Consider the following 19,816-nt stretch of genomic DNA (forward strand, 5'->3'; position numbering starts at 1 on the left):
ACTAATATATCCTCACAATAAAACAAATATACTTAGTGTAGTTGGTGCACTACTTGATGATTAGCTCTTCTCATAGTCCACTAAGGTAAGTGGCACTTTTCCTATTTGTTGCTATCATTTCAGATAAACAACACTATATTATAATTCACCATATGGAATAACGATGATGAAAAGGGTATTAAAGGTAATTAATAAAGATTAAAGGGGACGGGCGAGAAAAAAGAGAAGGGCAATTAGTGCCCTTATTCCGGGTGGTCTTTAATTCCCCTCAAATTGGTGATATTTAATTTTTGTTCTTCACCTAATACCATGAGGTTTGGGTTCGAATTTCGGCTCAGTAAAAAAAAAAAAATCGCAAGGCAGTGATTTGCAGTAAAGTTAGACCTATTCGGGTCAAAGTTAGGCCTGCAGGTAGAATTTCACCTTCAGGCAAAATTCTGCCTTGCAATTTTTTCTTATTTTTACTAAGTTGGGGTTCGAATCCAGAACCTCAGAATATTAGAAAAAAGATAAAAATTAAAAACCATCAGGGGCAAAAAATAAAGACCACCCAAAAGAAGGGCAATCGCTCAAAAAAAATGAAAAGTGAAGTCATGATCTGCAATTTGATACCTTTCGTAAGAAAAAGGGACCACAAAATGTTATTTTCAAAACAAAGGTAAGACAAGATGCTTCTTTTAGCCTTTGAATACAACGGAAAATAAAGAATAAAGGGACAAAATCATTATGCAACAAGCCAACAGTCAATTCCCTTGACCCCATTTCACGCACATTTGTGTCACACTCTCCTGAATATGTAAATTTGTAATGAATCACAAAGTGAAATTGCACTGGCCAATTTTGTCAAGCTTACCAATGAGACTGACATACAATATTATTCATTGAGTTTATTATTGAAGATGCAAATATTTGCTAGAAGTCAATAAGATCATCAGTACACATATTTGGAGGAAGACAAATCAATATGCAAACTTTTTTACTAAAAAAGGGAAAAAACATAAAGACTATTTGTTGATCTGGTAATTGTGCTCAAGAATCAAAAAATTCTTGTTCCGAATAAGTTAAGTCATTTAAATTATGAAAGAATTTAAGGATTTTGTGTAATGCTTTCTATAGTACCAAAAAAAGATGGCACACAAATTTTATGCAATCAGTGCATTTTATCGTGTTATAATATGGTATTAGTCTATTCCTCACGTTACTTATATATAATAGATTTTGAAATAAATAATTTCCTGTTTCAACTTAATTTGCTAGCGTAAAATTCTTTTGTACTGTTAATGCACAAAACGTAAACGAGCCCACAAGGTTACACGTGGTTAATATTGAATGGAGCGTGTCGGTCACAGATGGTGAAACTCTACCTTGCATGGCGTGAAAGTGTAACGTTTTCATCAGACATTATTTTAGAGCAACAACTGTTAATTGTCAAAATCTTCCATACATGGACCCTCCAAAAACTTTATCTCACTCTCTTAATAATCTCTGCTACTGGCTAGCTACTTTTAATCTTTTTTGACTTTGGATTTTTACCTCTGTACTATTTGTTTTATTTCACTTCCCAGGTGTGTAAACTTGTCGGTGGCAATTTTGATGCATTTTTCTCAGCTATTTCTTCACTTTTTTAATTAGTTTCAGTTTCTGTCTTGAATGGTCCTAATTTTTTGTTTTTGGTAGCTTTTCTTCAAGCTTGTAGTGACGTTACTTTAAAGAATTGAAAGAGAGTTTATCTGTTACATGATCAGTGGCTGCTGTTGCATGCTAAATTGAGCTTCTTGGTGAGTACTGCAGTTTAATCTCAGTTTGAAAATTTAATTATGGTTATGTTTTCATGTAGTTGATGAGTTCTGTTATTCATGATAATTAGTCATTTTCATTTTTGCTTTTAAAGCTATAAAACTTTTGGTCTTTCTCATTGTGTCCGAATTTATGATCAACATGCTGAAATTATAGAATTTTACAGTACGAGCGTCTTTTATTCTCTGTTTTCTTCACTTCAGCTAAAAGAAGATTATGAATTTAGGAAGTTATGTTGAAAATTTTGCAAATTCTACCCTGGTTCTTCATTTCCCTGTCTACTCTGCACCGCCACCCCAAAAAAAGGTGGGTTTTTTTTTTTTTTTTTTTGTGCGGGATGGGGGGGGGGGGGGGGGGGGGAGAGGGTTGAAAATGAAAAGATCTTGTTCCTTGTGAATTTATTTTGGGAAATGTTGGTGTACTCCAAGTAGGATTAGCACAATTCAGTAAATAAACGAAGAAGGCTATAAATCTTGATGGGCTCAGAACTTAATATTTGTTGAAATTGTAGTGGTTTTTCACGTATATATCTATGTTTTCGTGTTGATAATTAGTTGAATCCACCCGCAAGGGTGGCTCAATTGGTTGAGCATGGAGCTTCCATAATGGAGGTCTCACGACAGTAGGGGATTTGCCTTCTGGGTCGAGTTCATCGCACATGGCTTGCCTAGTGCAGGTTATCTCTCCTGCGTGATTTGCGGGCTATTACACCGGAGCCGGTTTACCCTGTACGTACCCAAAGGGTAGCGGCTGCAGTTCCCTTGTCATAAAATAAAAAAATAAAAAATAGTTGAATCCATTAAATATAGGTTGCATCTACCTCTGTTGATAACAGCGAAGCAATGTTCAATTTTTTTTGTGCTTTTTAAGTATCTTTAGAGGTAGAGAAGCATTTTATCAGTTTATTTAAAGAGGTTGGTTCTGAGTTGCAAAATTTTGTTTGACGTCAGTGGTGAAGAGAATTTCTCTTCTACTGATAAGCCGGGTTTAGCCTGTATTTGACTCTTTCTAAGTTTCTCTCTGGCAATTCTTGAAAATTCATTATTGAATTTCATGGTGGCAGTAAATCATGGACCAGAAGTCATGGTTATGGCCGAGGAAACGATCGTCAGCGAAGACAATTGTTTCAATCAGCAAATCTGATCATCCTGCTCAAGGAAATGGTGTTGAGGTATTTAAAGATTGTCTCTTAACTATCAAAAATAGCAATGCTAAGAAGCATCTTCAAGTCTCTAGCTAATGACAGTAAAAAAGAAAAATAAAATGCAGCATATTTAACTTTAATGTCACAGACTTTAGCTCAGGTTACATCTTAAAGCTCCAATTTAGTAGCTCTTGTGCAGCTTTTTTAACCCGGAAATCCTTATGCCCTTGTTTTATATGCAAAATTAGTAAGGTTTGATTTAAGTTCCTTTTATGCTGGAAAAGGCAGACACCTCAGTAACATTCTATTGAACTGTTTTGCTAAAAAAATTGTGTTCAGGTACAGACAATTCCAAATGAAACTGAATATCTGGAACAATCGTTGAAAATCTTAGATGAGAAGTTAGCTTCCGCCCTCCGTGAGTCTAATTCTAAAGATGAACAATTGATGAAGTCCACAGAAATGGAACAAGAAGCTATTGCAGGTAACAACTTTGTTTCTTCGTTTTTCCAGTATTGCTCATGCACACTTCTTAGTTTCCTTAAAGCTTAGTTCTAAATCAACTAGTATCCTTCTGACACATGATATGCTATTTCAGGTCAGAAGAAAGCAGAAGCCGAAATACTTTGCCTCGAAAAAGAACTTGATGAAGCGGTACACCAGAGAGAAGAAGCTAATGAAAGGATAATGCACTTGAACACTGCCCTGAAGGATTACATGCAGCAATTAGCTTCTCTCAGAGAAGAACAGGAGCAGAAAGTACGTGATGCTGCAATGAGGACGTCAAAAGAATTTGAGAAGGCGCACAAAAAGTTGGAGGAAAAATTAGCAGAAACAAGTAAAAGGATTGCAAATTTGACTCTTGAAAATTGTCATCTGAATAAGGTCCTTCTCATGAAAGGGCAGATAATTGAAGAGCTAACAAAGAGCGGTGCACAGGCAGAAGCAGAGTTTAATGCACTAATGTCGAGGTTGGATTCTGTAGAGAAAGAAAATTCTTTTTTGAGGTATGAATTTCAGATGCTCGAGAGGGAGTTCCATATTCGAAATGATGAGGTGGAATTTAGCCGCCGCTCTTTGGATGCCTCGCGTAAGCAGCAACTTGAGAATGTGAAGAAAATTAGAAAATTGGAAGCAGATTGTCAGAGATTACGTCTTTTAACTCGCAAGCGGCTGCCTGGTCAAGTTGCATTGACAAATGTTAAGAATGAAATTGAAATGCAAGGAAAAAACCAGGCTGTTATAAGGAGGAGGAAGTCGGATCCTCCGACTGGAACTTTAGTTCTTAAAGACACAGCCTCAGAAGGACATCCCGACAATCTCCGTAAGGAGATAAATTTTTTGGTCGAACGTATGTGCAATCTGGAAGGAGAGAACAAAGCTTTGAAAGAATTAGTTTCTTCTGTTAAGGGTTCCAAAGATCTGTCCCTGGCTAGTCCACTATCATATGAAACTTCCTCAATATCAAGTTACGACACGTACAAGAGAGACGAAAGTGTTTGTTCAAAAATGACGGGGGTTTCAGAGATGTGTCTGCTCGATGATTTTGTTGAAATGGAGAAACTTGCAATAGTTGCTGTTGATTCTACAATTGGGAGTTCTTATCCTCCCTCAGATGCAAGTCTCACTTTATCAGACTCCTCGAGATTAGAGACACATGGAAACCAGACGGACTCGACTGGTAAGGAACTAGTTCCGGTGGGTCCAGGTGATTCGTCCTCCAATTGGCTCCATGAAATCTTGAAAATAATCATGGAGCAAAGCCGTGTCTCGAAAAAAGGTGTCGATGAACTAATAGAGGACATAAGAGTAGCTTTGTCCAACCCTCCATGTACTGGTCCATCTGAACCACTTCCCATAAGTGGTTACATTACTTGGAAATCTCCTGTAACATCTCCAAAGATGCAAAGTATAACGATTGAACCGGAACCGATGCAAGCAGAAAATGAAAGACTGAAAGCTGAGATAGACAGTATGAAATCTGTACAAGTCAAGCTGCAGGTAGTGACGAACAAGTGCGAAAACTTGGCAAGTGAACTTCAGCAATCACAACAAAGTGTAGGAAACCTACAAGCTGAACTGGAAACAGCTAAAGAATCTAAAAGAATGATGGAGGATGTTCTTGATAATCAGAAATCAATCAATGAAGATCTTGACACTCAGCTTACTGTGACAAGAGTTAAACTAAATGAAACACTTTCTAAGCTATCCTCTCTTGAAGTAGAATTGGAAGATAGAAGTCACTGTTGTGAAGATCTGGAAGGAACTTGTTTTGAGCTTCAACTCCAACTTGAAAGGTATCCTTCACTTTGTTACTTTGTTCTCTTAATTTGTAGTTTTCAGATAACGAAGGGTCTAACTTGTCTAATATCTGATTGACAGTATTACTGCCAAAACTTCTGTAGATGGCGTGGATCAAGAAAAAGGGCTCCAGCAAACTGTAAGTTCTTCTTCTGCCGATTTGAGATTTTTTGTTATTCTTGTCTAGTTTAGGATTTTCTCGTTAACACCCCCTGCCCACACACACTACCAAAACCAAAAAGGCAGAGGATAACACTGTTTTCCTCTCCTGCTCTTCTTTCATCTATCTATCTGTGGAGCCTTAGGAAACTCTAGGTTCCTTAGCTGCCTTATCTATTTCCAAAATTCCTATAAAATTGATGGCTGAAGCATCTATTGACCGAGTACTGGCATTTTTATGATCTCAATTCTCAGGTATCCACTTAAAATATTTTTTAAGTCATTTGTTGCATGTTGTAACTAGCAGCACTGCAATGAGTATCGAGTATGTATGGCAAGATCAAGTAAAGCTTACTGTAATGGCCAAACACTAGTTAAAAAAGAGTATCATCAAATTGATAATTTGTTGAACTCAGTAACTGATATTGTTTCATCTATGTTAACAAAATTGGCTACATAAACTTTTTTCCATAACTTATCGGTGATACTTCCAAAGGCCACATTCGTGAATAGTTTATAATTATTTGTAATGGACCACCTATTTGTATCACTGTCTATTGTACTTTATCTACTGTGTCATGCAGAGAAATGATTGTTCAAGTTGGCAGGGCTGGGAGATAACAGCTGCCTCTGCAAAGTTGGCAGAGTGTCAAGAGACTATAATGAACCTAGGAAAGCAAATTAAGGCCTTAGCTTTGCCAAAGGAAAATACAGTTGGTGAAACTAATTCCACCAGTAAGAAAATGAGGAAGCACATGTCTTTACTCGATCGGATGCTTACTGAGGATGATGTGGAAAAGGAGAACCTCGACTCTCCCAACTCAGAAGAACCTCTAAGAACCAATGATATAGTCCTTGTGACGCAAAGCCCGCAGCCTGAAGCTAAAACTCCCAATATGGGAACTATGGTTATTTTGCCAACCAAGAAGCGAGGGGTGAATTTTCTAAGGAAACTATTGCTAAGGAAGAAGTATGGAAGAAGCAAGAACAGAGCCTTTCCATTAGGCATTGAAGCTTACTAATGCTGCAAGACAATCGGGCTTTACCTCTCAGCGTGCAGTTTTTGGTTTGATAACACATAATGCACATAGACATATTTATCTTTTGTAATGCATGCATCTGCAGCCTGGATATTGACTTCAATAACTTACCTTCATGGATCTATTTGAGTGTGTTCTTTATGTACTTGTCATGTCAAAGAGCCTCTGTTTGCCTCTTATTATACTTGCTTCAGATCCATCTTGGTGCTTCTTTTCAATAATAATGGATCAGGTTGAAAAAGCAAATAAAATTGGTGGGAAATTTTGTTCAATTTATTTGCTCAATGTTGCAAGAGATGTAGAAAATCAATCACTTTTTGTGGAATCAAGAAGGGTAAAACAAGAATTGGAAGGAAGAACAAAAAGAAATGCACAGAAAGAGGTCTCAAGGAATGAGCCAATTCATTAATTTACACTCCAATAACAGCAAAGGGTATGGCAGGAACTTCTGTACTCAACTCTTTCACATGTAAACTGTACCTCTAAATTACATAGCCCCTTCTCTTCCTTTCCCTTTTTCCTCTCTCTCCCAGAAGTAACTTTTTATGAGGAAAACACTATCAGGTCACTAAAAAGATGAGTATATATACTTACTGCCCATAATAACAGGAATTATTAGGAAACAATGTGCTATAACAGATTAAATTACAATGATGGTGTAGAAAAGGTTCATTACTCTGTGATGCATAAGTTAAATCTTTTAATTTTTTCCAACAGCTTGTGCAGCTTCCTTCATTTCCAGCAAGGCATCTTGATAACACTTGGCTAGAACTTTGGGATCAGGGATGATGTCTTTAGCCACCAATATTTGCATGTCAGCTCTTCCTGCGTAACTCACCATGTGCATTGTGATTGCCTGCATTAATATATCCATAGGCAGAATTAAAGTCATGATGATTATATTCTTGAAGGATAGAATTTTAAGGCATAAATTAAGGCAGAAAAGAGGCAGTACATAATTAGAAACTTACATGGGACAGGGCTGTAGAAGTGACCCGAACAGATGATATGTGGTTCCCCCCGAATGTGATATCTTCTTGAGGGCCGATCACATTTGAGATTGTGAAAGTTGTATTACTAACAATTCTGTAGTTGAGCAAGCTAGCTAGCTACACAACCAGAGATATAGAACATCAGAATAGGTGAAGGTGGCGAAATCAAGAAACTTTCTAGTAGTCCGTTCAAACCGTCCAAGGTTAAATGAAAAGAGTTATGACCCGTTTGTTGAATTGACCCAACGAGTTGAAACCGAAATGACCCATCAAATTATTGGACCAAAATAATGTAATCCGGCAGGTCAAAATGCAATCTAAATCCAAACATACAAAATGAGATTTGACGATTGGGAATTACGTAAATTTAGAAGGCTCGAAGCTAATAATGAAAGTACATTAGTTTTCATATTTCTTTTTCAAGAAAAGCAAAATAGAGAAGAAGGGGAGTTTGGGTTATATTTGACGGGTTGCATTATGAATTTTGGGCAAATTGGGTCATGACTGTTAGTATTAATTTGACTCATTAAATTTTGACCGGTCCAAATTTGATTTTATCTGTCCATTTGACAACTTTAATTATAGCGTCTAAGAAATGTACCTTAGCAGAGAAGGACATGATAAGGTCTCCAATTTTGTAGGAGCAAGGACCCTCTAGTGACAACTTTTTCTTGTCAATCATTGCTTTAGCTCTCCTTACATACTGCAATGGATCACTTCCACCTTTGTAATAATAAACTGGTAAGAGTAGCATGCCAAATTTGTTACCCCACCGTGCTCCCGATGTGCTGTTCATCAGCTTTGAGAAGTCCTGAACAAAAAATAACGTTTGATGTTATTAATGTCTAATAAATTTCTTGTCGCTGCATCTTGTATTTAAATTTGGGAAAAAGTTTCACCTGTAATCCAGATTGTTTTCTTAAATTGACCATAGCAACTCCAGTCATCTGAGTCCCTTCTTTCAGAGCTGCAAATGAATCAAACCAATTCGTTAATCTAGTGTTATTATTAATTTATTATATCAAACGAAGGGTATATGTATTAGGAGAATTAAGTACGTGTGATGAAAAGAGTTTTTTTATGTACCTCTGTGTGAACGCAGATCCAGGTACCTAGAGAGCCCACACGATATGATTCCAAAGAGGACATCGTTGATGGTCTACAGTATTAAGAAATCAAGCAGTTGCAATCAGTATCAGTCAAAAATGTTTGTCTAGACTTATTTTCATGAAGGTTAGTATAATTTTTCTTGTATAAGAATGATTGTTAAAGGTTGCAAGCTTTACCTGTACTTATTTTTTAGGTAACTTTATAATTTCAAGCCTCGATAAATTTTCCTTTCTAGTGAAAACCTAACTGATCATGTACTTCTTGAAATTTAGTACTACTACTTAATTCCTCCTTTGAAAAGTTGGGCCACAAAAAGGCGCTCAAAACTTAGAATTTAGCATACTAATATAGCCAAGGTGATGCCACAAGACGGGATAAAATTTATAAAAAATTATTTTAGTTCTGTTATTGAAAAATAGCTAATGTCATAGAGTTTTCAGGACATGATCATGGAGTTTACCTATGAAATTTGAAACAGTAGGTGCTATTTCTACCACAAGACTGGTAAGTCGTGGTCGGTGATTTTTTTTATTTTATTTTTATTTTTAATATCTAGCAGTATAAGGTGAGATTGAGAACCATGACTGGTCCAAAACCTATAGCCTCCCTGGTCCTCGATATAAAAATTTGGAGAAATTAATATCCACGAAAACTTTAAAAAAAAAATTAAAAAGAAAAAGAGAGGATGGGGTCATTTGATTGAAGATGGTTTGTTGTGGTGATCCCTTGTGGGGCTTATAGTAGTTTGTCGGCATATGACTTTCTGTTAAACTTAACCATCATAATTCGACAAAGAGGAAGAAGAAATTAATACGTTACTTATTCGTAGGGTGTACAAAGTAAACCGATAAATCGCACCAAATCGATAAACCGAATCAAACCGAGAAAAAAACCTGATTAGTGGTTTGGTTTGACTTGATTTGGTGTTGAAAAAAAAAACCCGACTATAATTGGTTTGGTTTGATTTTAGCTAAAAAAAGTCAAACCGAACCAACCCGACATTACATGTATTCAATTTTTAAAATATTTTATACATAAAAATATTTATTTGAATGTAATTTATAAATATTTCTTAATTTTTTTTTGTAGTTTTTTATCTATTATCATACTATTCAAGCTTGAACTTAGAATTTTGAATGTGAATAAGTTTTATATCCTATAGATGTTATTAACTCATATAAAGTCCAAACCAAAACCAATTCAACACTAATACTAACAAAAGAAATTCAATTTACCACTACGAATGACAATAATGTAGGATATATCTCCTTTAGTTTTGCATAATTGGTTTAGAGAGTGAAAATACATTACTTAAATTTTTTTTCTTGTCATGTAATTAATACTTATTAGCCGTACTTATTTTAGGATGACTTAGTATTTTTAGATTATGGTCATTTTCTTTATGGCTTATTAATTAGAAATATTTATTTTAACCAATTTTATTATCTTTTGTTGAATATTTTAATACAATGTCATCACTCTTCTCACATTTTGTGTTATTTTCTTATGAAACACTTTAATTACATAGTTTTATCTTACTAGGACTAAAGAAATATTTGAAGTAAAAGTTATATATTTTGTATCAAGACTATTCCGAAAACAACCCGAATAACCCAAAAAAACCGAATAACCCGAGAAAACCCGAGGTTGAAAAACCCAAATTTTATTGGTTTGATTTGGTATATAAATTTAAAAACCCGACACAATTGATTTGGTTTGGTGTTTAAGAAATCCGAACCAACCCGGTCCATAGATACCCCTACTTATTCGTGATGTTAGAAACTAAGTTAGAACTATTTAACATGAAACTGAAAGAAAACAGAAAAAAAGTAGGAAGACGAGATGAAACTTTTTAAGAATGATTTGACGTGAAGTTGAACGGAATTGGAAAAAAAAAAATTGAATACGTTCTCTATGATAGTGACCGAACCAAGAGGGACGCTTTTTGGTCATTGTCGAGACTCGAGATAATTAAGATGTCTTGCTAGCTATTTTTGGCATGAAATAAGAGTTAGATGAGTGGAAGTAAAGGTTGATGGAGATACATATATGAATCGGTGTCCTTATAAAAATTGAGGGATTTTTTCTTCTAAAACTTCGGCTACATAATAGCTAGAATTGAACTCACACTTACTATATGAAATTACTCTCGCTGATACCTCTAGATTGTAAGTCTCCGTGGTAATTAAAATTGACAATTTATATGCCTCTTCATATCCATTTAACTACACAAAAGAGGAAAGTAACTACCCTTCATACCGTACCAGGTAAAAGCCTAAAACCAACTCTCCAATTAATTCACCAAAGAAAAGTAAATTAGTTACTCCACCAAAGAAGGAAGTAGTACATTTTAGGAACTAAACATATGCCTCTCCAGTAATTCAAATAATTAGTGTTCTACTTCATTTTAATACTACTGTATTAGTACTCATACTATACCCCCTTTCACCTTAATAATTACCCATTTTTACCCCCTCATGAACTACAGTCACTAACTTATTTATTGAAATCTAGATTAATAGAAAATATATTTTATGATTTTTTCTCTTTTGAAAATAAAAAACAAAAATTATAGCTAAATAAGACTTTTTTTTATTTATAATTTGTCTTACAAAAATTAACTGCTAAAGATGATTTTAAAATATAATATCAAAATTAAATTAAAACTCTTTTTGTTGTACTTTTTGTAAAATTTCGTTTCTTTTGCAGGAATGAACATATTCTTTATGATGCCCTATCAGTATATGATATATATTGTGAGTATCATAGAGTTTTTTCTAGAGGAATGAACCAGTCCTCTATGATAACTCTGTCAGTATACACACACACCATATGGGTATCATAGAGGACTGAGAAGTGTTTTTATTTTATTTTTAAGAAATGAGTTGTGTTTTTCTTGAACCATTGAACCAGTCATCTATGATACTCTACCCGTATATGAACATACCGTGTGAGTATCATAGAGGACTGATGAATGTTTTCTTTTGAATGATGAACAAGTCATTTATGATATCATGTCAAGAAATATGGTATACTATGTAAGTATCATAAAGGATTGAGCAGGCATTTTTTTATTTTTTTAGGAAATGAACCGGTCTTTTATGATATCTTATGAGTATATGATATTACCATGTGAGTGTCATAGAGACTGACAAGTATTTTCTTTTTAATTTTAAGAAATGAGTTGTGTTTTTTTTTTTTCGAGGAATGAATTGTCAGTCCTCTATGATACCCTATGAGTACATGACACCAGGTTGATATCATCGAGTATTGAGTGTTTTTCTTGAAGGAATGAACTATTATTCCTCATGATACTATGTTAGTATCTGAAATATACCATATTAGTGTCATAAATGATTAATGAGCGTATTCTTTGAAGGAATGAATATATCATTTATGATACTTTGTCAGTACATGATATATACCAGATTGGTACGTATCATAGAGGACTAAGTGTTTTATTTGAAGGAATGAACTGCTATTCCTCTATGATACCCTGTCAATATGATATACCATGTGGTATCATAAAGGACTGAGTAGTTTTTTTTTTTTTTTTTTTAAGGAATGAACCAATCTTCTACGGTACCCTGTTAATATATGATATATACTATATAAGTATCATAGTATATTGCAAAATTATACTTCAACTACTACTAATTTGGTATAGTTTATTGCAAGCATAAGTTTGTTTTTTGATGGTTTAATTGATACAGAAAAATAATTTAAAAAATGTACTATATCTATCTATTGAAATAGAAAGAAAAAAATTAGATATAAATTTATTTATATTTACAAGAAAACAGAAAATCTATAAAAATATTTCTTTATTAGTTTAGGTTCTCAATAAATACGGTAGCTATTTTAATATTTTTCTTACTCCTTCTGTCCCAGTTTATATGATACATTTTCCTATTTAGTCTGTCAAAAAAAGAATGATACATTTATATATTTAGAAGTAATTTAACTTATAACTTCTCCCTTTACCCTTAATGAAATGATCCACACAAATACCTATGTTTGTTTTAGATCACAAGTTTCGAAAGTTTTCCTTTCTTTCTTAAATTCTGTTAGTTAAACTATATCTCACAAATTGGGATGGAAGGTATTGCAGTTTTTTTTTTTTTTTTTTTTATTAATCTAAAAATAGTTAGCTACTATCTTAATTTTGATTTTTTTAATTTTTAAAAAGAAAAGTAACGAGACAAAAAAAAAAACCAGAAAAAAAAAAAGCGAAGAGAGGAAGTAAAAGCGAGCACTGAAACATTCCCAAATTAAACAAAAGACAAAAAAGCTAACGCGCAACATCACGCTGAAGTCAATTAGAAAAATGAAATGGGGCATTTCAGGTAATTAGTTTGGGTAGCATCAAAATAATAGGGTTATGAATATGTAAATAGTTTGCTTTTAGTGGGCATCCATGTTATTTTCCCGTAAAAAAATGGATTGAGCCTAACTGATTTTCAAAAGCTAGCTTAAGAGGGAAAGATTAGTCAAGACCATATAAGGAGACTAAATTTCATTTACCCACAGATGCGGGGTCAGCACCCCCTGCACGCTCAGGACTCGACAATTGGAGCGTGAACAATATAATACGGGAAGCCTCATATCGAAAATAATAATCTGAGCTGGGCTTACTCTGATATTATGTGAAGAAATGAATCTTGAACTCAAGACCATATAAGGAGAGAAATTCTCATTTGATAGAGGGGAATTCTCATTTGATAGGGGGGTTGTTTTAAAAAGTAACTCTAAATCATAGAAAATTATAAGGTAATAAATATTTTTCTTTTGCTACTTTGGATAATAAATATTCGATGAAATAGGAAGACATAGATTAATACACTATGCATTTCACTTTCCAAACAACCAACAAGATAGATTGTTCCAGTTACATGCTTTGCCTTTAGCGGAAAATAACGTGCACTTATTTCGACCCTACCTCATTAATTAATTTGGGTATTTGATTACGTTGGCAATATTTAATATTTTCAACTCAATTAAACTCCATAATAAAATTTAAGTAATGTCCACGTTTCCTTTTACACTCAAAGACAAAAAACGAAAAAGTGGACAAACATTGGACGAGTGAAAATAGATATACAAGAGAATAAAGATTTCCAAAAATGTATAATACTCATATACTACATGTTTCCTTTTCCACTTTTACTTTTCCCCATATATGCAAGACTATTTCTCAACTAGATTATTTATTGTTAAGATGTAATCCATAAATTAAATTTAATAGGTTTAACTTTTAAAATTTTCAGCATTGAATTTATTGTAATGTTAAACTTATGAATTTTAGTAGATATTTACATATATAATTATACTTGGTATCAAAAGTTATGACTTCCCAACCCTTAATTTGTTTATAAGAGGTTATGTATGAGATTGGTCACACGATGTCCACATATTAAATTAAAGTGTAAAAAAAAAAAAAAAATATTTCAATTTAATGGTATAAGATTAGAGGTGTAGAAAAACTTACAGCATTACCGATGGCTTTTTTGACCGTCTTCATGTCGTCAATGTTGAACTTGGCCGTGGCCACTTTCCGCGGCCATAGCTCAACTCCAGCTCCGCCGCTTACCGCAGTCTTCTTATCCTTCAACCACAAACTCCTCAGACCAAACTCTATAACATACACCAATGTATACCATATCACTTTCAAAAACTTCATCAACAAGCTCCAATATCCCTTGTCATTGTTTGATGAACTAGAAGTCCCAATACCTGTTAAAAACATAATTAAGTAAATAAAAAGTATTACGTCTAAAAATTTATGCTAAATTTTTAAATGAGATAATCACACCATTAGTGACTATCTGAATAGACAGAGAATTCGGGTTTGAGCATGACAAGTACTTCATGTACTTAAGCCTATCCATTAAAAAAAAAAAATTAGACCGCACATGTAGGATACTACCAAAAAAACATCGATTATCACTTATCAGCAGACGTTCTCATGGGAAAGCTCTCGGAAGGAGTAAATTTCATGAGTGGCCCATCTAGGTTTGTGTTCATTATCCAAAAGTCACTATTCTTTTTTATTATTATTATTAGTATTATCAAATGAAAGTCTTTTAACTTTATTCTACTTTCTACCTGCCACAAAAGCAACTTTGATCCGATTTGGTAAAAAACCCTATCTGAAGGGTGAGAGAAAATGAAAGGAATATTTCTTAGAGGAAAGGTTCAAAGCTAGATGACTTTGGGTATGGAATTTCTGACTGTAAAATCATCTTGAAACGTTTCACGAGTCAATTTCCGGCATATTTCATAAAAAATTCACCTCTTTTTAGTAGTTGAGGTGTCAAACATTTTAAACTTTTAGATGAAATAATCACATAATTCAGAAATACCATGACTAGTGGGGCGCTGAGTAGGATCATCGGCTCTCCGGCAACACGACAGCAACATAGACATAAGTGAAATACCATCACCAAGAGCATGATGAAGTCTCAAAACAGCACATTTATGAGCTAAAAGAAGATGAAATTCCCATAAAGGCTTCGTCACACTTAACGGTGTCGAAACAGAGAGATCCGCTAAGTAATCATTAACAACATCTTCATCAGAAACTGACGGATCATCACTGAGAACTTCACGGCGAATAATGAAGTGGTCGTCAACATTGACTTCTGTTTTACACCAACGTTCACGACCACACTTGTCTTTGACCATGATGCTTGAGAATCTTGGATGTTTAACTAATATGGAGTTACTTATTTCCGTTTTGACGGCGTCAACGTCGATTGGATCGTCTAAGGAAATAGCGCAGTTGATGACTTGGTCCATACCTGGCTGGACGAATAAACGGCCCGCCGGAGTTAAAGGCTCGTCTCTCTCTGTCATGATTATTTTGGTAACAGACCACAACTACCCAGCTTCCAGGACAAAGTTTTTGGCTATATAGAAAACCCATCCCTTCTAGAGTTCTAACTTCCAATTATGGTAAGGATTTCTCTTAATTCGGCATGAAGTTTAACTAAGAAAAGCAAATATTTGAAATTTATGGTTCAAAATAATTTTTAAATATTTTGTTTGGCTATAAATTATCTCACAAAATTAAATTATTTTTAAATATTTAAATATAATATTATTTTTGAGATAGACAAAAAAGAAAAGTCTGCTACATAAATTGGGACAGATGGAGTATATTAGATGAAAATAAAAGTTATACTTCCTTTGTTTCAATTTATGTGATACCGTTTGGATTTCGATAGTCAAATAAGAAAAAAATATCGCTATTTATTCGTATGCCCTTTAAATATTTTAAATTGTTAATTATTGTGATTTATAGTACTACCTTTTATGTAGTTTCTAAATATATAATTTATTTTCCAAAAATCTTAAAAATTGTATGTCAAAATTCATGGTCAAAATTGTCACGACCCAATCCCATGGGCCATGACTAGTGTCCGAACTGGACACCCGTATACATTTCTGCTACGTATAGTCAGACTGAAACTAAGGACAGTATAGAGACTTGTAAAAGCAACCGAAAGATTCATAACACCATATATCATAAACCTGCCTCCTGAGGAGTCACAGCTGATCAAAGCATAATACGATACGCAAGCCGACAAGGCTGCCATCACATATAAATACAATACGCAAGCCGACAAGGCTGTCTCTACATATCAATACCATACGCAAGCCGACAAGGCTGCCACAACAGGCGGGAATATCCATAGCAAACCGTATTGACACAGCTGATCATAACCCTAATACAACCCACATATGTCTACAGACCTCTAAGAGTACCATAGTGAAACATGACGGGACAGGGCCCCGCCGTACCCCTGGATATACATACATAAGCCCATACCAAAAGATCTGTATCAAAATGACTTAGGCTCCGGAATGGAGCTCTCCAAACAGTTGAGCAGAAGTCTTAGGCTGGAGGGTCACCAAACCAAGTATCTGTACCTGCGGGCATGAAACGCAGCCCCCCGAAGAAAGGGGGTCAGTACGAGATATGTACTGAGTATATAAAGCATGAAGTACAATAAAGATCATGGATGAATAAAAGGTTACAAGAGACAAGTATGATAATCGAAGATACCAATACACTTGTCTTATGAAATGTAAATCATGCATATCAATATCATATATCATACCCGGCCCATTGTGGGACTCGGTGAACAATGTCATCATATTCGGCCCATCATGGGGCTCGGCGCCATCATCACATCATCATCATCATATCATATATATATATATATACCGTATCCCGGCCCTCTAGTGAGGGACTCGGTGAACAATGCAGTGAAACTGTGCACGAAAACGTATCCTGGCCCGGGACTCAGTGAAAGATATATTGAGGCATGCACGAGCAGAGTAGTGAGCAACCACATGCAAACTAATTTATTATCCGAGACTCAATAGAATAATCAAAATGAACCATCATTTGAAAATCAAGACAGTAGTCATATCAAGTACCCTTCGAATGTCACTATGGATTATACCAAAATATGGATTATACCAAAATATGAATTATACCAAAATAGGACGGCTGGAATCATATGCATGTATCAAGACATAATAATATAAGTTCTGGGAATCAAGAACATTAGCCATCCTAGTGTATCTAAGAATAAGAGCTTCTTTGGATTTATATGCTCGTCGTTTGTTTGTTTCATAAAGATCATGCCAAAAAGAAAGAAGGATTAGCTTTACATACCTTGAACTCTATCTAAATGTCCAACGTCTACTTCTCGAGCTCGGAGGTCTAAAATTAAGATAACATAGGCCACAGTTAGATTATCCACATCACTTACTAACCAATCCAAGTACGAATGAAACTTAACAAAATTCGGGCAGCATTTCCCCTGCAAACTTAATAATCCTCGAAATTCCAATTTAGCCAAACATCAATCAAAATACCAACAACAACAATACCAACAATTTCATATCAAACTAGAATTAAACCCATCCTTAAATTACTTCCAAAACAGCCCAATATACATTCGGATGCTAATGCTTGTATACACTTCTTTATTTCCGTATATCCATAGTATAACAACAACAACAACAACAACAACAACAACTACAGCCAATCCCCCGATATTCCAGCCCACAAAACAGTTAATAACACCCACCAAACAGTCCCCAAAATATCGTCGCAAAACAGCCACAAATATCATATAAAACAGCCGCAAAATATCATCACAAAACAGCCACGAAAATCATATAAAACAGCCCCAAAATATCATCACAAAACAGCCTCGAAAATCATATAAAACAACCCCAAAATATTGTCTCAAAACAGCCACGAAAATCGTATAACACAACCCCAAATATCGTCACAAAACACCCCGGTATACGCTTCGTATACAATATCTTCATACACTTTATTCTCCCAAATTCAAGAACAACAACTTATCAACAACATCAACAACAATATCAACAATTATTATACATCATAACTCAACTAATTTCATCAATTTAATCCAACTAAAACAGCCCCTTAATCCATAAATCTCAACAAAACAACAAACTAGTTTATAACGCTATTTTCTCCGTTCTAATCCGTTAAAACTCAAAATAAACTTGTTAACAATGAAAAAGGGACCTTAATCTTACCTTAATTATGCAGCAACTACGTCAACACTCTTCTTCTTGGCTGATTTTTAGCTCAAATTGAAGGCAACGCAACGTACAACACTTTTCTCTTCATGAGCTTCGGAATTCGGGGCTTAGATTGTGATCAAAACTTGGTTTCTCTCTCTAACTCTCCTCTCTCTCTCTATATGAAATATTCTGGATGTTTTGGTCTGAAAAATGAAGGAGAAAGCTGAAAAATTCCCTTAAATGGCATGGGTAATGGGCCTGACCCGACTTGGAATCGGATTGGGCCGAACCCACTGCCCAGCTCGACCTTTCTGCCTTAAAACGTCCATATCTCCTTATTCCGATGTCACATGCAGGACCACGACCTACGGTTGGAAAGGTATTTAAATTATCTACAACTTTCATTTTAGGAGTTTTCCCAAATTCCCAAATACTGATGGGGTTATGGCCTCCCGAAGTCAGATCACCCGAAAACGTAACTTAAAAATATTTTTTTTGGAATGCTTCCACTTTGATTTGGCTCAAGGGTCCTTCTTGAGTTGTGTTTAACTTCACATATATTATCCATATAACTTGTCATATGTCCTTAAAAAAAATCTCGACATGTGGACCCCACCTCAGCTTACGAATAATCCAACGTACAAAAATACGGGATATAACAAAAATAAAGAAGTTTGACTCTTAAAATCCGAACTGTATCATATAAATCGGGACCGAGAGTCGTCAATTAATGTTATTGAAAAAATATATCTGAAATTGCATTCTTAATTAAATGATTATTTTTATATGGGAGATACATGTCATTATTGTTACTCATTCCGTCCCAAACTAAATGTCACCATAGCAAAAAATACGTCTACTAAGAAATTAATAAATATAATGTAGAGTTTATTAAATTTCCTCTATTTACTAGATGTTTTTGGAGAATAAAAAAATATTAAAGAAAACTACTTCTTTAGTGCTAAGGACATAGTTGAAAACACTTACTAATATTTGTCTTGAATTCTTAAGATGATACATATTTTAAGACAAATTATTTTTATTAAAGTGACATTTTTTAGGACAAAATAAGTATTTGTTTGTTCAAATTGTGAGTGTGACTAATTCTTTTCTCGTTTAAAGTGTGGTAGGTGGGATTTGAAAAATATTTAAATGCCCTAATAGGTTGTTAATATTTTTATATGTGTTGGTGATGCGCAACTCTCAAAATTATACTCCTTCCGTTTCCATTATAGGTACCTACATTTGAATTTCGAGAGTTAACCAAAAAAATTTATATTATACTTTTTTTATGTTTTTAAATAATTTTGAATTATCAATTATTATGACTTCTTTTTTTGATAGTTTTCAAAAATATAATTCTTATTTCAGAAAACTAAACATTTCATATTTGAATTCACTATCAAATTTAAAAATTTAGCTCTCAAAATTTGAATTGCGTCTCGTAAATTGGGGTAGAGTGAATAACCAAATTTGTCATCTGGTATTGTTCTGTTATCGTCTTCCAAGGATATTCATTTTGTGTGAAGTTGTCTTGGTAGCCGTTAATATCTTTTCACTATTCTAGAGGAATTCGAGATACATATACTAAAAGTTAGATTTTATCTCTAGTACTCCTTTCAATCTATTTTTTTTTCTTTCCACGTCCCTTTAAATTTATCGGTTGATTTCAATTAAATACTACTCTCTTTGTTACC

At 34.3% G+C, this 19,816-nt stretch overlaps 2 protein-coding genes and 1 long non-coding RNA gene across 6 annotated transcripts; 1 reads left to right on the forward strand and 2 right to left on the reverse strand.

The window, feature by feature from the left end:
- Positions 1-1,221: 1,221 nt before the first annotated feature.
- LOC132599024 (filament-like plant protein 7) lies at positions 1,222-6,638 on the forward strand. Of its 4 annotated transcripts, none has more exons than XM_060312224.1 (7): positions 1,222-1,382; positions 1,678-1,778; positions 2,861-2,968; positions 3,281-3,425; positions 3,540-5,238; positions 5,324-5,381; positions 5,986-6,638. In XM_060312224.1, the coding sequence occupies exons 3-7, from the start codon at positions 2,867-2,869 to the stop codon at positions 6,421-6,423; spliced, it is 2,442 nt and encodes an 813-aa protein (XP_060168207.1). In that variant the 5' UTR covers positions 1,222-1,382; positions 1,678-1,778; positions 2,861-2,866; the 3' UTR covers positions 6,424-6,638. The 4 variants fall into 4 exon arrangements, with proteins under 4 accessions (XP_060168207.1, XP_060168206.1, XP_060168209.1 ...); XM_060312223.1 differs by lacking the exon at positions 1,222-1,382 and adding an exon at positions 1,409-1,565; XM_060312226.1 differs by lacking the exon at positions 1,222-1,382 and adding an exon at positions 1,409-1,565 and having other exon boundaries at positions 6,010-6,638.
- Positions 6,639-6,810: 172 nt separating this feature from the next.
- LOC132599026 (wax ester synthase/diacylglycerol acyltransferase 11-like) lies at positions 6,811-15,442 on the reverse strand. The gene is made up of 7 exons (XM_060312227.1): positions 14,906-15,442; positions 14,032-14,276; positions 8,520-8,592; positions 8,333-8,400; positions 8,035-8,244; positions 7,413-7,550; positions 6,811-7,297 (listed from the first exon to the last, which is right to left on the reverse strand). Exons 1-7 carry the CDS (start codon positions 15,396-15,398, stop codon positions 7,142-7,144), a joined length of 1,383 nt encoding a protein of 460 aa, XP_060168210.1. The 5' UTR covers positions 15,399-15,442; the 3' UTR covers positions 6,811-7,141.
- A 479-nt stretch (positions 15,443-15,921) lies between these two features.
- On the reverse strand, positions 15,922-18,313 carry LOC132600227 (uncharacterized). Its single transcript, XR_009567161.1, has 3 exons — positions 18,132-18,313; positions 17,230-17,277; positions 15,922-16,475 (listed from the first exon to the last, which is right to left on the reverse strand). It is a non-coding gene; the product is annotated as an uncharacterized LOC132600227 (long non-coding RNA).
- Positions 18,314-19,816: the final 1,503 nt, after the last annotated feature.

This window comes from Lycium barbarum, chromosome 6 (assembly GCF_019175385.1).
Source record: "Lycium barbarum isolate Lr01 chromosome 6, ASM1917538v2, whole genome shotgun sequence".
Lineage (NCBI taxonomy): Eukaryota > Viridiplantae > Streptophyta > Magnoliopsida > Solanales > Solanaceae > Lycium > Lycium barbarum.

What these genes read in the sequence shown, in the direction of transcription:
- LOC132599024 (XM_060312224.1), top strand. Translation starts at nt 2,867, where the DNA reads ATGGACCAGAAGTCATGGTTATGGCCGAGGAAACGATCGTCAGCGAAG. An exon ending in CTCAAGGAAATGGTGTTGAG is followed by an intron (nt 2,969 to 3,280) that starts GTATTTAAAGAT and finishes AATTGTGTTCAG; the next exon opens with GTACAGACAATTCCAAATGA. An exon ending in AAAAAGGGCTCCAGCAAACT is followed by an intron (nt 5,382 to 5,985) that starts GTAAGTTCTTCT and finishes TGTGTCATGCAG; the next exon opens with AGAAATGATTGTTCAAGTTG.
- LOC132599026 (XM_060312227.1), bottom strand. Translation starts at nt 15,398, where the DNA reads ATGACAGAGAGAGACGAGCCTTTAACTCCGGCGGGCCGTTTATTCGTC. An exon ending in TCAGCGCCCCACTAGTCATG is followed by an intron (nt 14,277 to 14,905) that starts GTATTTCTGAAT and finishes TGTTTTTAACAG; the next exon opens with GTATTGGGACTTCTAGTTCA. An exon ending in GAAAACAATCTGGATTACAG is followed by an intron (nt 8,245 to 8,332) that starts GTGAAACTTTTT and finishes TTTTTTGTTCAG; the next exon opens with GACTTCTCAAAGCTGATGAA.